The sequence below is a fragment of the Martes martes genome, assembly GCF_963455335.1.
Source record: "Martes martes genome assembly, chromosome: 16".
Lineage (NCBI taxonomy): Eukaryota > Metazoa > Chordata > Mammalia > Carnivora > Mustelidae > Martes > Martes martes.
In genome coordinates, this window is record NC_137904.1 from 19,269,359 (window position 1) to 19,287,023 (window position 17,665).

A 17,665-nucleotide genomic window follows, 5' to 3' on the forward strand; every position below is an offset into this window, starting at 1 on the left:
TAGAAAAAAGGAGTTATCCTTGTGTTCAATTGTCATCTTACTCAGAAATCTGATTTTTACTAAGAAAAGAAATAATTTTCTTTACAGAGATTCACCTAGCTCGAAATCCTATTTGGAGATGGGGATCCACATATCACTCCCTCAAAAAAATTTGCTCTAACAATTTAGTTACTACCTTCTCCTTGCCTTGCAAATATGATTTTGCTAGCCAAGTGAACCTCAGTAAAGAAAACTGCTTCCTTTCTTAATAAAAAGCCAAGATTGAACGGGTGCTGGCAACATCCTTGTACCACACACACACACAAACACACACACACACCTCCACCACAGCACAGATATGTGCCCCTGCTCCCTCCTGTATTTTATCTCGAAATGTGGGCAGAAAAAAAAATGTTATTGCTTTTTCCAAACACCATCAAGGACTTCCAATTAGATTCAACAACTATAGACTGGGAGCTTAACAGGTTCATAGCACTCCGCTGAGCACTAACACGTGGCCTCCCAGGCTTTTCCACCAGCCCACCAGGGACAGAGATAAATAAGATATAGCCTCTCTGTGTTCCCACAGCATCCTGTGCCTATCGCTAAAATAATACCTGTGACACATACTAAAATCCTGTTTTTTCTCTCCCACTAGACTAGAAGCCTTTAGAAAACAGACCTCCACTCAGTCATCATTGCATCCCCGGCCCTCATGACGCTTCCTGGTGCAAAGGAGATTTTACAAAACATGTTAGTGGAACAAAACGGACACCAGGTCTCACTCCTGCCCTTGAACCAAGAGAGGTACCCTGGCTTAGCTATAAAACGGTGCTCCCGTTGGGAACACTTTTCCATCCCAAGGCGCCCAGCACACACAGAGAAGCTTCGGGACCTATCTTCGTGATGGGACGCGTACCACAGGCAGTGTTCTGGCAAACCCTCTCCCAGGACAACTTGGAATGAGCCAGCTCAAGTTTCTCTTCCCAACTCCTTCAGAGCCATGGTCCCCACAAGACAGAAAGGCAGGTGGGGGTTGGCCTAGGTGACCTTGAGACTAGGATACCTCTCTGACTCCCACAATCCACTGGCTGACAGAAACACCTGGTCTCTTGGCCTGGCAGCCAGAACGGAGCCCCAGGACTCCAGTCAGTTGGCTCCCCGCCAGCACACCCAGACCAGACTGGTCAGACGGGTATTTCTGGGTCCCTGCCACTAGAGGCGTGGCCTCCAAAGGCACAGCAGCCCCACCTGAGAATGACCCGAAGGTACTCGATGCCCTCCGCCTCCTCACACTTGATGGACAGGAGCAAGTTCCCCAAACTGCTGCCAGTACAGTAAAAGTTTAGGTGATCCTAGAAACAGAAATCAGGTATTAGTAGACAGGAGGGGACCTTCCAGACATGGCCCCCAAATCCCCTCCTTCCCCAGGAGCAAGAAGCCCCACAGCAGCGAGGAGGAAAGACAAGGATGCTTCTGCTATGGCTGCTGCTGAGGAGAAGGAAGAGGAGGGGAAGGAGGACAAGGAGGAAGGAGCAAGATCATAGGAATAGATTCCAACAGTCGTTGGGGTGCGCCAGGCAATGGACTAAGGACTTAAGGCACATTGACTCCTTTAATCTTAACCACAACTTAATGGAGGAGATGACATCATCATTCCCATTTCACAGAGAAGTAAGCCAGTTAAGTAACTGCCCAGGGTCACACAACCAGGAAGGGACAGATCCAGCATTCAAGTCCACCTTGAATGCTGATGCTCAAATTCTTCTCCAAGGACCCCACACATCCACCTCCTTGCTCCCAGGGGGCAGCCCTCACTGATTCAGACCATTTGCAGGAATAAAGCTAGGAGGCCCCTGGCTCCTCCACCCATGAGGAGCTAGGAGGTCCTCTGGACAGCGGGTCTCAGGCTCAGGGAGCCCACCGCAGACCTGCCATATCAGCGTGGGGCCCTGGAGTCTGAATTGGACCATGCAGTTGAGACTCTGTGAAACTGCCTCAGGCTAGAGACTTCCAGAACCTGCCCTCGGGAACCAGGCAAGTCTGAAGAGCAGAATGTATTTAGAGATTTGTGACTGTCACTTATAAGCAATCAGAGGCTCACACTGCATCATCCAGAACAAGTGCCCTGGGGACTGCTGGAGTGAGGACAGGGGAGATTGGACTACTTAGAGGGAGACAAAGACTTCCAAGGTGTAAGAACACATTTTCTCCTTCACCCTCCTTCACCCTCCTTCACCCCCCAACACTACCCAACCCATCACCTCCGAGAACATCTGCTGGGAGCGGTGCCTCCAGGGACCCATCTCTCTGAGCCCTCCTGACTTCTGCACACCCCTCCCCCAAGCCAGGAGTGGCACTAATCAGACTTTCCCAGGATAGCAGGACAGTGGCAGGGCCTAGGGAGAGGGAAGGCCAAAGAAGGAGGAGAGACAGAGACAGGGATGCTGGAGGAGGCTGAGCCAGGCGGGTTTCCCTCCCCACCCTCAGCTGCTTTGGTGTGGGGCCCTCAGCCTCACCTTCCCCAGGAAGTGCCTGCGGTAGGCCCTGGCTTCACCCTTGCACTCGAGCTTATAGCCAAATGTGCTGGGGCTGAGACTGTCCTCTTCCTCCTCCTCACAGATGCTGCTGCCAAGGGAGGTCGGCGTCCCCACGTTCTCTGGGTCCTCGATCCAATAGCCCCCAAACTGGGGCAGGACAATCAAGGGGTACGGGCCTCCCTTCTCCACAACCTGGGGCAGAGAGAAGGTCTTACACTGAGGCCTGCCCTGGCTTTACAGGGGGAAGGGACAGGAGGGTTGCAGGTGGTATATACCCCCCACCTTTGAACTGTTCCAAGGTGAAGACCCCTGTATTTGAGGCCAGATACAGTAACACAAACCCCAAATTTAAGCCCAACAACATCTGCCAGCTTCACCGACGCTGGACCAGAGTTACAAGGCTTCGAGCAGCACCCCTGTCTGAACACAAAAAAACTGAGGCCACAGAGCTACAGTCTCAGGCCTGAGGTCCTCTCCCACGTTGGGTGGAGCAGGGACCATCAGCACCACCAGCTCGCCCAGCCCTACCCCAGAGATGAGACCCAGGGCAGGCTACGGTGGGGCCAGGGGGCTCCTACCTCATCAATGCTGGGGTACGGGATGTAGTCATCCTGCAAGACAAATCAGACAAGGCTACCATTAGCCCTAGCAGCGCCTGTGAAGTTTGAGGGTTACTTCCATTCCCCTCTCCCAGGTCGGGGGGTTGAGGGTGCCTGGCAGGCTACACCAGAGCTTTGAGAGCATCGAAGAGAAGAACACCAGATCAAGAACAGCAGAGAGGCTCTGGGACCTGGCCTCCCTTGATGCTTCCCCAGACTGACAGACCCAGAGCGCAAACCTGCCTAGCTAGAGACTCGGTACAAAAAGGCTGTGAATTTCACACCTTTCCTGACATCAGCTTCACCCCTTAGGAAGCTTTAACAGGAAGATGACCCCTGATCCCTTTAGGCAAGGGAGCTGACCTCCAAGTGATGAGCTGCCCAGCCCCCAACCCCCGGCCTGGGGGATAGGAAACTGAAGCTGAGAGCTGCTGGAGCCCAAAGCCTGATGCCCTGAAATGCATGTGCGGTTCGTTTGCAGAAGCAGGTACAGAAGGGCTGGGCTGAGCCATAGGCCTTAGGTCTCACCCGAAGCTTCCACCCCAGGCCACTCTAAGGCTGCCCTGAAGGCATCAAGCCAGAGCCTTCCTACTGCCCACTATGCACCCGTGGACATGGGCACACCCACTTAAGGAGCTCTTGGTGAAAGGCAGATGGCAGCCTACAGACCCCAGCATGCCAGTCACACCCTGCCGGGCCCACCAGGCTCCCTCCCACCTCATCCACACAGCCCACCTTGTTCTTCTGGGGGCCTGGCTTCTGCTCTTCAAGCTTGATCCCCTGTGGAAACAAGGAAAAGAGGATCCATGGGAAAGAAAAGGTCATAAAACAGGGGCCAAATGGAGGGTTCCCTTGGGATTCTCAAGCACCTGCCTTGATAGGGTTGGTAATAACAGTGACAGCGGATATGCGCCAGGTGCTTACACATCACACGCCTTGTCACACTCAGTCCTCACGGCAGCTCCAAGTAAGGCAGGAGGAGAGGCAGGGAAGAGCCCAGACTCAAGCGAGATCACCAGGGTTCAAGTCCCAATACTGCCACTTACAACCTTGGGCAAGTCCCAAACCTCTGTGGCTCAGTGCTCCCATCTGCAAAATGGGAATGGTAATAGCAGCTACTGCTGGAGTCAAGGTTAAATGCTGAGGATGTGTTCAGCCCTTGAAAGAGTGACTGGTTTTGCTATAGGTCATTATCACCAGGCAGAAGTATCATCCTGCCACTGAAATCTCTCTCTGCCAGGCCCTTAGAACCAGGAGGTGAGGGGCAAGGATGGGAACCCATGTCTGAATGGTGTTGAAGCCAGCACTCTGGACCCAGTGCCTCCACAGCTCCTCCCCCTCCTTGGGGTGCAAACCCACATGTGACAGGCAGGGGGCCTGGGGCTCATTCGCTTCTGGGAAGCAGTGCCTTGGCCAGCGTTCCTATGGTCAAGGTCTGACTTAACTGGGTTTTTTCAAGAGGGGAGCACATGAGTAGATTAAATAAGTGAGTAAATTAAGTAAGACTGAATAAATTAAATAAGGGTATGAAGTGGTGGGACAACTAGGAGAGAAAACCACCCTAATCATAACATGGGGATTTTAAGCTTCCTCAGCAACTTCCCACTGTTGTCTCCTATGAAGCCCTTGGCACCTTTATACCAAAGGGAAACTGAGGCGCAGGGAGCAGACTGCTTCTGAGATTGCACAGCTAATGAGTGGCAGGGCCTAGATTTGAAGAGAGACTGTCCGTCCAAGTGCACGATCCTATCCCACAGGCCCTTGAGCCCAGGGCTCCTGCTCACTGGCTGGATTTAGACTTCAGCTTCTCCATACTTCTCCAGGCTGAGTCACTCTGCAGCATTGCTCAGGAGGGCGTGGGAGGACCCCTCCCACTGGACAGGTGCTCCTCTCCCCACATGAGAAGACAACCACCTGGGTGGCCCAGCAGACCCTGTCCAGGGAAGCAAACTGGGCAGATGGGGAAGGGGGTGATGTCAGGAGTTTGTTTTGTTTGTCCTGCATTAGTCACCCATACCTGGAAACAGCCCCTGGGCAGGAAAGCAAACCTCCTCCCTTTCCCTTCCCTCCCTGACAACAGAGTCACGCCCAGCTCTGGGCCCTCTCCCCTTCGTGGGTCTGCCTTTATAATCAGCATTGTCATCATCCCCCTTTTTCCCTACCATGAAGAAACTGAGGACCAGAGAGCTAAAGCTACTTGACCAAGGACACTCAGCTAGACAGTGTCGGGGTTAAAACTTGGAACCCAGGACCAAATGGACCCAAAGCTCGTCTACTTAGTCCACGTTGCTTCATAGGGATTGTGCCCTCTTCCAATTCCTCTACTCTCAGATAGGGGGTCAGGAGCCCCAGATCTGAGTTTCAGCTCACCATGACTCACAGAGCACTTGACGGCTCTGAGACTCAGTGTCCACAGCCACAGCCTGGGAAGCAGTGGCACCCACACCCAAGCACGGGATCTGGCCACACCATGCCACCTGCTTCACTCCCATATGTGAGGTTTTGTCCATACAGAGGAGCTGGAACTGTGGGCCTCTTGGAGGCCAGGGAAGTTTTTCAGTCCCTGACAGTCTCAACAGAGATAGAATAGGCAGACCCTTGGAGGTCTGCTGCCACGAACATACAGAGGGAGCCCAGACACCAGACCCCCGCCCTCAAGAGGGTCTCAATCTGGTTGAGAAGTCAAGCCCAGCAGTGTAGTAACAGAAGCAATGGAGGCCAGTTAAGTGAGGCTGAATTATGTGCTCAAACAGAGAGCTATTTGTGGGGGGGCTGGGGTCTCCAGATGGGAGTGAGGGACTGGTGGGTTGTGGGGTTGTGGGAACAAACGAAGAGAAGGCCAGGGAAGCCGCAAATCCCCTGCCAGCTTCCCCAAAAGCTGGGATTTCAAGGGCTCAGGGTGAAAATCCTCACTTTACTCCAGGCAGCTGAGCACGTAATTACACGCTAGCTCCCACCACTCGCTGTCAAAGCGCATGCCAATCCTCTTTCCATAACCTGACCAAGGTCCCTAAATGTCTATAAAGTTAGTGTGCAGTCCACACACTGCTGGGCCCCGAGGAGGCTCTTAGTCACTTGTTCATGACAATGGCACAACCATCAGCAGGATTTTTCCCTCCAATGGTTTCTGTCCTTCCCCAAGGGTAGGGAGACCTGGCTTCCCTGTGCGCACCTCGGCAGCTCCCCCTGCACCTCAGGACCCTATCTGCCTCTCCTCTTGCGCCTCCAGACCATTGCCACAGAGCCTTCCTTCCTTCCTTGAGCTGGTACCATCTACTTAGGGCAAACAGCATCATAACGGCTAAGACTTCTGGTTTGGAAACTGCTTGCTACCTACGAGTGCTTGAGTGCTTTAAGCAAGACCTCTGTGCCTCAGTTTTCTTACCTGTGAAGAGGGGACACTGGCGATAATAGAGCTGCTTCCTATGGGTTTCATCAGGAAGAAAGGGGCTAACACTTGTCAGCATCTGAGCTGAGAAAAGTGCTTAAAATACATGTGCTAGGGACGCCTGTGTGGCTCAGTCGGTGAAGCGTCTGCCTTCAGCTCAGGTCATGATCCCAGGATCCTGGGATCAAGTCCCTCACCGGGGTGGGGGAGCGGGGGTGGATTCCTTGCTCGGCAGGGAGCTTGCTTCTCCCTCTCCCTCTGCCTCTGCCTGCCGCTCTCCTGTTTATGTTTGCTCACTCTCTCTCTCTCTCTCTCTCTCTCTGATAAATAAATAAAATCTTTAAAAAAAAAATACATGTGCTGTTGGGGCACCTGGCTGGCTCAGTCAGTTAAGCGTCCAACTCTTGATTTCGGCTCAGGTCATGATCTCAGGGCCGTGGGATCAAGCCCTGCCCTGGGATCCACACTCAGCACACAGTCTGCTTTCGATATTCTCTCTCCCTCTCCTGCCTCTGCCCCTCCCCATCCTTTCACTCCCACTAAATAAATAAAATCTTAAAAAAAAAAAAAATACATGTGCTCTTGTCCACATCGTCTTCTCATCCTTCCCACTTACATCAGTTAAGCCTTCCGGATGCACCACCCCGCCCCCATACTCCCCAGGGCAGCAGTTCTTACCTATGAGCCCTGGCCCTTGGTGAGGGGTGATTAGAAAGGCCCCCAAATCCTTTGGAACACTGATTTTTCTGCAGTGCCTAGCAAGTATTGACATATATTATTTTATCCCAACAACTCTGTAAGTGGGTATTTAATTATTACTTATAGGGGCTGTGGCATAATTTGTAATAATAAATATTTTGGTCTTCACCCCATTCCTGGCACAGAGTTCCTAAAACCTGTTGAATTTCCTAAGCGATGAGAGCAATGGGAGCGTTTGGAAGCATCTTTTGTTACAATCCTTCATCTTTTGTGCTTGGTTCCTGAAACAGCTCCAGGGCCATAAAGGTGAAAGCTCCAAGGTTCTTCCTTTGTTAAAGAGGTACCTTCTGGGACACCGCTGAGGACGAGCTGGATGCCCAGGGAACCAACCACTATTAGAGGGTTGGAATGTGCAGTCCCACCCCTCCAACCTCTTGGGAGTTTGAACCAATCATGCCTAAGTACTGAAGCCTCCATAAAAAAAAAAAAAAACAAATGATAGGCTCAGAGAGCTTGAGTTGGTGAGTACACGGCAGTGCAGGGAGACAGGTGCATCCTGAGGTCGGGGAAGCTCTTCCCTGCCCCCCACACACATGGCCCCTGCAACTCTTCCATCTGGCTGTTCCTGAATCATATCCCTTTATAGTAAATTGATAATCCAGTAAGTAAACTGTTCTGAGTTCTGTGAGCCACTCTAGCAAACTAACTGAACCTGAGCAGGGGGTCAGGGGAACCTCAAATCTATAGCCTGTTGGTCAGAAACACAGGTGATAACGGACTAATGACTGGCATCGAAAGTGGTGAGAAGGTGACCTGTGGGGCAGAGCCCTTGCCCTGTGGGATCGGAAGTGCTCTCTGGGTAGACAGGGTCAGAATGGAGTTGACTGTAGGACACCCAGCTGGTGTCACAGAATTGCTTGGTGGGGGAAAAACCACCACACATTTGGTGTCGGAGGGAGGTGAAAATAGTGCTGTGAGTAGACAGAAAACAGGAGCCAGAGGCTCAGAAAAGGGAAGGAACTTATGCTAGCGAGTATTAGGTACAGGTTTGACCTCTAGTGGGTCTCTCCCCCTCCGTTCTGCCTCCCAGATACAAGATGACCTCCCCTAAGAAAGGGCTTTCTTTTTCAGACTTTCTTTCCCACCCATTCCAGGAACAATGAACCATCTCAAGCCCTCCCCACATCTGTAGGGGTATACCCACATCTGCTCTGCTGGAGGGGTTCTGCTTTCTGTCTTCTCCCCATCTTCAGGCAGGAGCCTTACCAAAATCCTCAGTGCCACTCAACACAAAAAATGGCCTGAGGTAGTCCCAGCCATTAGGCTGGCAGTTCACTCTTCTCCGCCCCTCCCTCCAAGGCTCCCATGTTCTGCCTGGTTTTGTTGGGCATGATCACTGCAGCACACCCACCCACCCCCAGGGCTTGGCCTCCCCACTTTGGGGATGCTCACCTGCATTTTCTCCAGCATCTCGAAGAACTCTGCCGACTGAAAGACACAAAGAGGTTGCATCAGCTTGGAGGTCTGCTGAGAAAATCTCCTCACCAATTTTCTGCAGGCCTAGCCCAGGGCTTCCCCGGAGACAAGAGTCATTTGAATCAAGACAGAAGGTAATTTGATTTTGCCTTTGCAGGGCTGGCAGGACAGAACACCCCCTAACAAAAGAAAAAATTACATGTGCCCAAGCTGGCAAATGGCCCTGGGGAGAACAGGCACTCAGTCTCTGTCAAGAAAGAGGAGCTGTGGGGCCCCAGGGAAAAGTCAAGTTCCCTAAAATACCCGTCAGCCCTTGGATTCAGTCTCCAGGAGGAGTCCTGTTTGGGATGTTTTTCAGCCCAACAGTGGGGCTAAGGTGTCCAACACAAGTAGTTTCCCAAACTTTTGTGGCCACACGGCCCTCCTGTCTCCAGCCTCACTTAGAACTCCAACATATAAAACCAGTAGAAGCAGAGCCCCTCTGGCCAGAGCATCCATAGGGCTTGAGCTCCTACGATGCCTGTCCCGTCCCCTGTCCCCAAGGCAGCTCTTTGGGACCCTAGAGCTTGTGAGCAAAGCCTGGAAACCACTGAAGTGGAGCCTCCAGAGACCTGGACAGATTTTTTGAAAAATCTCGAACTATGAAAGTCCAAACGTTTAACCTGCTTTGGCACCCTCCTTGTAAACTCCAGGTAAATGCAAAAAGCAGAAAAAGGAAATGGAACAGAGGGGTGAGGGACCAGAAGCTCTACCCTAACAAAACCCACGCAGAGACCTCTCAGCAGTTTCCCCACTTCCCCTTCCATAAAAATAGCTACACTTTCTTGCCTTAACATCACTGCCCACATCTGGGCCTGGCAAGCCATGAGTTAATGAGCACCCAGAACACAGTCCTCAGATGAATAGGAAAGGAAAGAAAGCAGTGATGATGAAAAACAAGGAGGTCCTTGTAACTTCATGTGGAGGAAGAGCGTCCCTCCCTTCCTCTGTAGTCAGAAATGGGCCAGAATTACCTGGACACCCCTGCCCACAGAATTCCCAGAGAGAGCCACCATGGGAAGGATCTTTGTGGAGTCCCCTGGCTTCAAATGAGCTCCCCTCAGGCCACAGTTGGCCTTTCAGAGGCAACAGTCTCTGACCCCAGCAGTTCGGGTCCCAGGGTCTGGAAACCCCCTGTGGGAACATACAGCGTGGAAGACGAGCTTCAGACCCCCACATCGAGCATCTTTAACCAGAAGCAGCCGAGAAACACACGACTCCCGAACCTATCCTTCCACTGGCTCTGTGCACCCTTACCAACTCCAGTCTCCGGGAGACCAAGATTCCTAGACAGAAAGAATTTTTACAAATCAATAGGGCTAGAAAGATGAGCAGGAAGAGGACAAAAGGGCAGAAACAATCAACAATTACACAGTGATTCCGTTTCTAGGGATCTGTGCTATAAGCACACTTCCGTGTAAACACAAGGATGGACGTTCCCTGCAGCAGCGTTTGGTTACAGTGAGCTATGTTCGGATAGTATGAACTGGGTCCCATTAAATTAAATGGCTTGGATGAAATGGACAATTTCTACCAACACACAAACTACCAACGCTGACTCTAAAAAATGGAAAATCTAAAAAGATCTATAATAAATAAAGAAACTGAATTAGTAATCAAGAAGCTACACAAGGAAAAGCCCAGGTCCAGATGGCTTCAACTGTAAATTCTGCCATTAAAGAAGAATTAATACTAGTTCCTCAGAAACTCTAGGAGTGCCTGGGTGGCTCAATGGGTTAAGCCTCTGCTTTCGGCTCAGGTCATGATCTCAGGGTCCTGGGATCAAGCGCCGCATCAAATCATCATCTGCTCAGCAGGGAGCCTGCTTCCCCCTCTCTCCCTGCCTGCCTCTCTACCTACTTGCTATCTCTCTCTCTGTTAAATAAATAAATAAAATCTTTTTTAAAAAAAATCTTAAAATAGGAGAGGGAACACTTCCCCACTTATTATAGGAGGCTAGCATTACCCCAACAAAACCAAAGACATCATAAGGAAACTACAGACCTATATAGCTTACGAATATAGACACAAAAATACTCAAAAACACCAGCAAACCAAATCCAACAACATATAAAAAGAATTACACATTGTGACCTGGTGAGATTTATTACAGTAAAGTTGGTTTATCCAAAAATCCATGCCTATAATACACCAGACAAATAGAATAAAAACAAAAACCATATTGTCAATTCAATAGACATAGAGAAAGCATCTGACAAAACTCCAAACTCTTTCTTGATTAGAAATTAGAAAAAAAAAAAAAAAAAAAGAAAGAAAGAAAAACTAGATAGAAGGGAAGTCCCTCAACATGAAAATATTTTTAATAATGGAAAACTAGGGGTGCCTGGGTTGCTCAGTGGGTTAAGCCTCTGCCTTCAGCTCAGGTCATGATCTCAGGGTCCTGGGATCGAGCCCCGCATCGGGCTCTCTGCTCAGCGGGGTGCCTGCTTTCCTCTCTCTCTGCCTGCCTCTCTGCCTACTTGTGATCTCTCTCTCTGCCAAATAAATAAATAAAATCTTAAAAAATAATAATAATGGAAAACTATATACTTTGTCCACAAAATAAGGAATAAAACTAACCATTGTCATCATTTCTATTTATCACTGTGCTAGATGTTCTAGCCAGAGCAGTAAGGAAAAAGAAAAAGGAAAAAAAAACTATTATAAAAGGCTTCAAACTGGAAAGAAAGAAGCGAAACTATCTCCATTCACAGATGACATGATCGTGTATATAGAAAATACTAAAGGGGTGCCTGGTTGACTCAGTCAGTGACTCTTGATTTCAGCTCAGATCATGATCTCAGGATCAGGAGATCAAGCCCTTCGTGATCTCAGCGCAGCATCTGCTTGAGATTCTTTCCCTCTCCCCACCCCTTACCGGCAATCTCTAAATTAATTAATTAATTAGATTTTTTTTAAAAAGAAAATACTAAGGAATTCGCTAAGAAAACTATTGAAACTAATATAATAAATGAGTTCAGTAAACAACCTAACTGTAAGAGCTAAAATTTAAAAACTCTTAGAAGAAAACACAGGAGTAAGTCTTTATGACGTTTGGCATTTGACAATGGATTCTTAGATAGAACACCCAAAGCATGAGGAGCACCAGCAAAAAAAAAAACACAATAAATTAGACTTCACCAAAACTAAAAAACTACTGTGCTTCGATGGACACTGTCAAGTAAGCAAAAAGACAATCTCACAGAATAGAAGAAATATTTGCAAATCACCTATCTAATAAGGGACTTGTATCTAGAATAAAGGTTTCTTACAACTCAATAATAATTTTTTTAAGATTTTATTTTAGAGAGCGAGTGTGTGCACAAGTGGGCCTGGGGCAGAGGGAAAGAGAGAGGGAGCAGACTCCAAGCTGAGCTGGATCCCAGGACCCCAAGATCAAGACCTGAGCCAAAACCAAGAACTGGAGGCTTACCAACTGAGCCACCCAGGTGCCCCAATGATGTAAAAATGAGCAAGGGACTTGAATAGGCATTTTTCCAAAAAAGATATACAAATGGACAATAAGCTCACGCAAAGACGCTCAACATCATTAGTCATTGGGAAACGTCAACCAAAACCACACTGAGAAACACTTTTCAGGCATGAGAATGGCCGTAACCAAACAGAAATAAGAGCATGTGTGGGCGAGAACATGGAGAAATTGGAGGCCTCACACACCGCTAGTGAGAATGCAAAATGGGGCACCCGCTGTGGAAATAAGTTTGGCGGGTCCTCAAAAAGTTCACCATTGAGCCACCATTTGACCCAGGAATTCCACTCCGAGGTATGTAACCCAAGAGAAATGAAAACACATGGCCACCAGAAAAACTCACACACCAACATTCACAGCAGCCATATTCATAACATCCAAAAAGTAGAAACCACCTAAACAGCCATCAACTCATGAACTAACAAATTCTGGCATATCCACACAGTGGAACAGTATTCAGCCATAAAAAAAAGAAGAATAATGTGTTTATTCATGCTACACACAACACAGGTAAACCTCGAAAACAGTGCGAGAAGCCAGAACACAAGAGGCCACCTATTATGATTCATTCTGTAGGAAATGTTCAGAAAAGGCAAATGTATAGAAACAGAAAGTAGGTCTGTGGTTGCCTAGGACTAAAGGAAATGGGAGATGTGGAGAATGATGGCTAAAGGGTATAGGGTTTCTTGGTTGTTGTTGTTGTTGTTTTTCATTTTAATACCAGTATAGTTAACATATGATGTTATAATAGTTTCAGGTGTACGAGGGTTTCCTTTTGAGGTTATGAAAATGTTCTAAATTCAATTGTTGTGATGGTTGCACAATTCTGTGACCATACCAAAAAAATCCTTGAATTATACATTTTAAATTGGTGACCTTGGTACAAAAATTGTATCTCTATAAATCTGTTTCAAACAAACTATGCAGCCATTCAAAAGAAGGCAACAGAGTTACTGCTTCCATGAGACACTCTCCAAGATACATTAAGTGGGTGAGGAGAGCAAATTGGAGAACACACAGAATATGATCCCATTTTTATAAAAACAAAACCAAAGGTTGCCTATCTGTATATCGAGAAGAGGGAATGGGAATAGTAAAGGGGGGTTATGCTTTACATACAGCCTACTTCACAAGCACACAGACCTACACAACTCGCATAACCAAATTTCAAATAAATACATTTTGTAAGGGAAACCATAAAATGTGCAAAAGATGTGAACAATTTGCTAAAGGAGAAAAATTAAATGAACAGAAAAGACACAGCACATGTCCAACCTCCCTAGTTATTAAAGAAATTATGATAATAAAGCAACATCTTTTATCGTCAGACTGGCTGAAATTAAAAAGAAAACTTGTTTGGCAAGGATATGGTATTAAGGATACAGGGACTGTGTAGGTTAAGTGTGCACCAGGTACAATCTTTCTGAAGGGCAATTTGGTGCTCTCTGTCCACAGCTTTTAAAATGTTCCCGTATGAGACACCTGGGTGGCTTAGTCGGTTAAGCATCTGCCTCCAGCTCAGGTCATGATCCTGGGGTCCTGGGAGCAAGCCCCACATTGGGCTCTCTGCTCAGTGGGGGTCTGATTCTTCCTCTGCCTGTCACTCTCCCTGCTTGTGCTCTTTCTCTCTCGCTCTCGCTCTCTCTGACAAATAAATAAAATCTTTCCCAAAAAATGTTCATGTATTTTGGTCCAAAAAACCCACTCTAGGAAATTTACCCTAACGCAGTATTTGGGCAACTATACAATGATATTTGTTGCGATGTTATTTACAGGCAAAAAGGTAGGAAGAGCCAGGGGCACCTGGCGGGCTCAGTTGGTTAAGTTGGTTAAGCGTTTGTCTTCTCAGGGCTTCCTCCTCAGCAAGGAGTCTGCTTCTCCCTCTCTCTGCTCCTCCGCCTGCATGTGGGCTCACACCCACATGTTCTCTCTCTCCATTCCTCTGTGTCTCTCTCTCTCTGTCTCTCCCCCTCTCAAATAAATAAAATCTTTAAGGGAAAAAAAAAGTAAAAACAGCCGAAGTACCCACCAGTGAGGGAAAGAGTAAATAACGCATGAGATTATGCCCCTACAAAAAATACTATGAGAGGACATCTATGCTAATTATACAAAAACAAAGATTCAAAATGCACTGTGAGAAAAATGGAGTTTAGGCGATCCCATTTTTTTCAATTAAATATAAAAATCGTGTTTGTGTGTGTATTTCCTATGTAATATTCATAGATATTGATATACAGATACAGAATGTATGTATATGTATATGTATATACATATATATATGTTTGTATATGTATATACATCATATATGTTTATATATGTATATATAAGTATAGATACAAATGTATAGGTCTGCATGTGAATACACACATCACTCATCCAGAATAAAAATAACTTAAAGGATAAATGCCAAAATAAGTTATAGGTTAAGGATAATTTTTTTTTTCCTTTTTGCTTTTCAGTATTTTTCACATTTTCTGTAACAACTGTAAATTATTTTTGGAGTAATAGGTTACCCAGCAATAGTTTTTAAGACTTCAACACACAGGGGCTCCTGGGTGGCTCAGTCAGGTAAGCATCTGCCTTCGGCTCAGGTCATGATTCCGGGGTCCTGGGATTGAGCCCCGAATCAGACCTCCTGCTCAGCAGCATGACTGCTTCTCCCTCTCACTCTCCTCTGTGCTCTTCCCCCTCTATCAAATAAATAAATAAAATCTTTAAAAAAAAAATTCAACACATAAGTGTAAGCTCTGGCATTGTGTTCTTTGCTTCTCTCAACACCTGCTCCGGGCCCTTCCCCCATCTTCATCACAGGGTGTCCAGGGACACAATGATGCTGACTTTGGTACCCAAGAACGCCCCTGGATTCAGGCCAGTTCACCTCCAGGTCTAACCTTGGCTGTGTGGATTACAGTCTGGGGCCCTCCTGAATCACCCCCATATCCAGCTTACTCTCTGTTATCCATGCAAATTAACAGTCAAAAAATCCTCTGTATGGAAAAAAAAAAAAAATCTGTGTGTTCTTAGACAATGTCTTTGTACTATTTAATGTTAACCCCAAATGACTAAGCACCTGCAAGGCATGGGCCAGACACTGGAAGTTCTAGGCAAGGCCCCAATTTTCAAGGCACTTGATCTGCCAGGGCTATGTTACAGCTGCCCAGTGCCCCAGTGTTCAGAGGAGGCCTGAAGCACTTCTGGCTGGAAGGTCAAGTGTATTATTTCTCTGTTGCTGTGTAACAAATGACACCAAAACTTAGTGACTCGAAATTCCCTTGGTTCAGGAATTCAGAGGTGGCTCGTTTGTATGGTTCTAGCTCAGAATTTCTCAGGTGGTTGCTGTCAGGATGGGATCAGGAGCTGCATCATCTGAAGACTTGATTGGGGCTGAGGTGTCTTCTTTCAATGCGGTACACTCACAAGGCCCCATTCCTCAGCACACGGACCTCTCCATAGGCTGCTGGAATGTCCTCAAAATGTCACCCCCTCCCCAGAGTGAATGAGCCAAGAGACAAAGCTCTAGTACCTTTTATGACCTCATCTGTGAAACTACACACTATCATATCCCCCTCTGTCCTCTTCATTAGAAGCCAGTGTTCACAGGCAGCCCACACACAAGGGGAGGGGAATCGGGTTCCACCTCCAGAGAAGTACCAAAAAATGTGTAGACACATTTTAACACCACCACACCAAGGAAGGCTTCTTGCAAGAAATGGGATCCCACTAGACCTTAAAGGATAAACAGAAATCACTTTGATGGGGGCGGGGAGGGGGCATTACAGACAATGGTTCCTATACAGACACAGGTGGAAAGATGGAGAAGCATCATGAGTGTTCAACAAAGAGTAAGTGAGTGGATCAATCTGGCAGACATGCCTCTGGGTCAGCATCCTGAAGATGACACTGGAAAGGGGGCCTGGGGTCTAGGCCTGAGAGACTCCACATGCCAGGAATTCAGGCTTAACCTATAAGGCGCAGAGAGCTACAGACACTCGTGTCCCGTGGAAGGACACAGGAGGCAACAGAATCCAGTGGTCAAAGCCAGGTTTGGGAAGTAGTCAGCCCACTGCCACCCCACTGTGTAGCATGAGACACAATACCCACGCTATCTTCACTCCCTCACCTGAAGGAAGAATCAGCCCTGCCTTTCAGGGGTCACAGAAGGAGACAGTGAGAACGTGGACTTGAGAAGTACTGGCCAGGGCATGGTCCATGGCGAGCACTTAGTGTCTTCTGATCGTTGCTATTTACTGTTAGAAAGCTCATTCTGCAAGTGAGCTTGGTCCTGTTGGGAGATGGTCTGAAAACTTTAGGGGTGTTCCTGATTGAAAAGACAGCTTTTCTTATCTTTTTCTTGACAGTCTTCCCAGAGGCAGTGTATTTAAGTTACTTTAAAAATGGGGTTTTAGGGATGCCTGGGTGGCTCGGTTGGTTAAGTGGCTGCCTTCAGCTCAGGTCATAATCCCAGGGTCCTGGGATTGAGTCTCGCATCAGGCACCTTACTCAGCGGGGAGCCTGCTTCTCTCTCTGCCTCTGCCTGCCGCTCTGCTTACTTGTGTAAGTAAGCTCTCTCTCTCTCTCTCTCTCTCTCTGACAAAAAAATAAAATCTTTAAAAAAAAGAAAAAAGGGTTTGTGTTTCCTACATGAAGGTGCTGGGGCACAGGTGGGGAGCTGAAAGGGCGGAGATCCGGCCTCAGGCCTGAATAACGCACGGGGTGGATGACTCCTGGGTGGACAGCATCCAGGAGCAGAGAACAGTGGCAACTTGGCCTCAGCTGTGCCGGCCCCACTTCTCGGTGACTCACTGAACTTTCCGATGGGACAGTTCCAGCTTTGGCAAAGAGCAAGTCTCTTTTTCCACCCAGAAGCAGGGTGACTCAGGCCAGCCCAGAACAGCAGCTCCAGCCACTCAGACCTATCCTTGTCCACACCCCCTCGAGATTGTGTCACACAGCCAAGAGCACACAGAAGGCATGCAATAAATGCTCACTGACTCACCCACACTGTCCCATAGGCCCTTCAAGCCCAAATGAAGTCCTATCCTCGGGAAGGGAATCCCCCTCTGTCAGGAAGCCAGGCACTGGGTTTTCACAGAGAAATGTAACTCAGCCTCCTCATCGATAGCAGCGTCCGCTCAGCTGTCCAATTTATTATTAGCAACCACCGTTGCCACCCAGATCGGAGCCACAGCCGGCACTTCCCCTTGGGCCCCACTTCAGCAGCCAGTCAAGTAGGCCGTGAGATAATCACCGAGAGCCAGCGCCCAGCCAAGGAAATCACAGGCTGGGCCCCAGGGTTTTGTTTGGGTTCAACGCCGTCCTCTCCACCTCCCAATATAGAAACCATCTGGTCTTCCTTCAGAAGGGCAAAGCCAGTCCTTGGGGGTAGAACCCAGGAGGAGGGCCAAGGCAGCAGGAGCAGAAGTGAACGGGACCCGCAAGGCCGGCCTCGAGAAAT

At 48.2% G+C, this 17,665-nt stretch overlaps 1 protein-coding gene across 1 annotated transcript in view; it reads right to left on the reverse strand.

Moving 5' to 3' along the window:
* The window catches only part of RAP1GAP2 (RAP1 GTPase activating protein 2), a gene marked incomplete at both ends in the record, with an annotated part of 215,472 nt that overhangs the window by 46,048 nt on the left and 151,759 nt on the right, over positions 1-17,665 (reverse strand). The window contains 5 exon segments of the mRNA XM_080827395.1: positions 1,231-1,334; positions 2,499-2,711; positions 3,098-3,130; positions 3,854-3,898; positions 8,658-8,693. Of these exon segments, the coding sequence (XP_080683521.1) occupies positions 1,231-1,334; positions 2,499-2,711; positions 3,098-3,130; positions 3,854-3,898; positions 8,658-8,693 (431 nt within the window).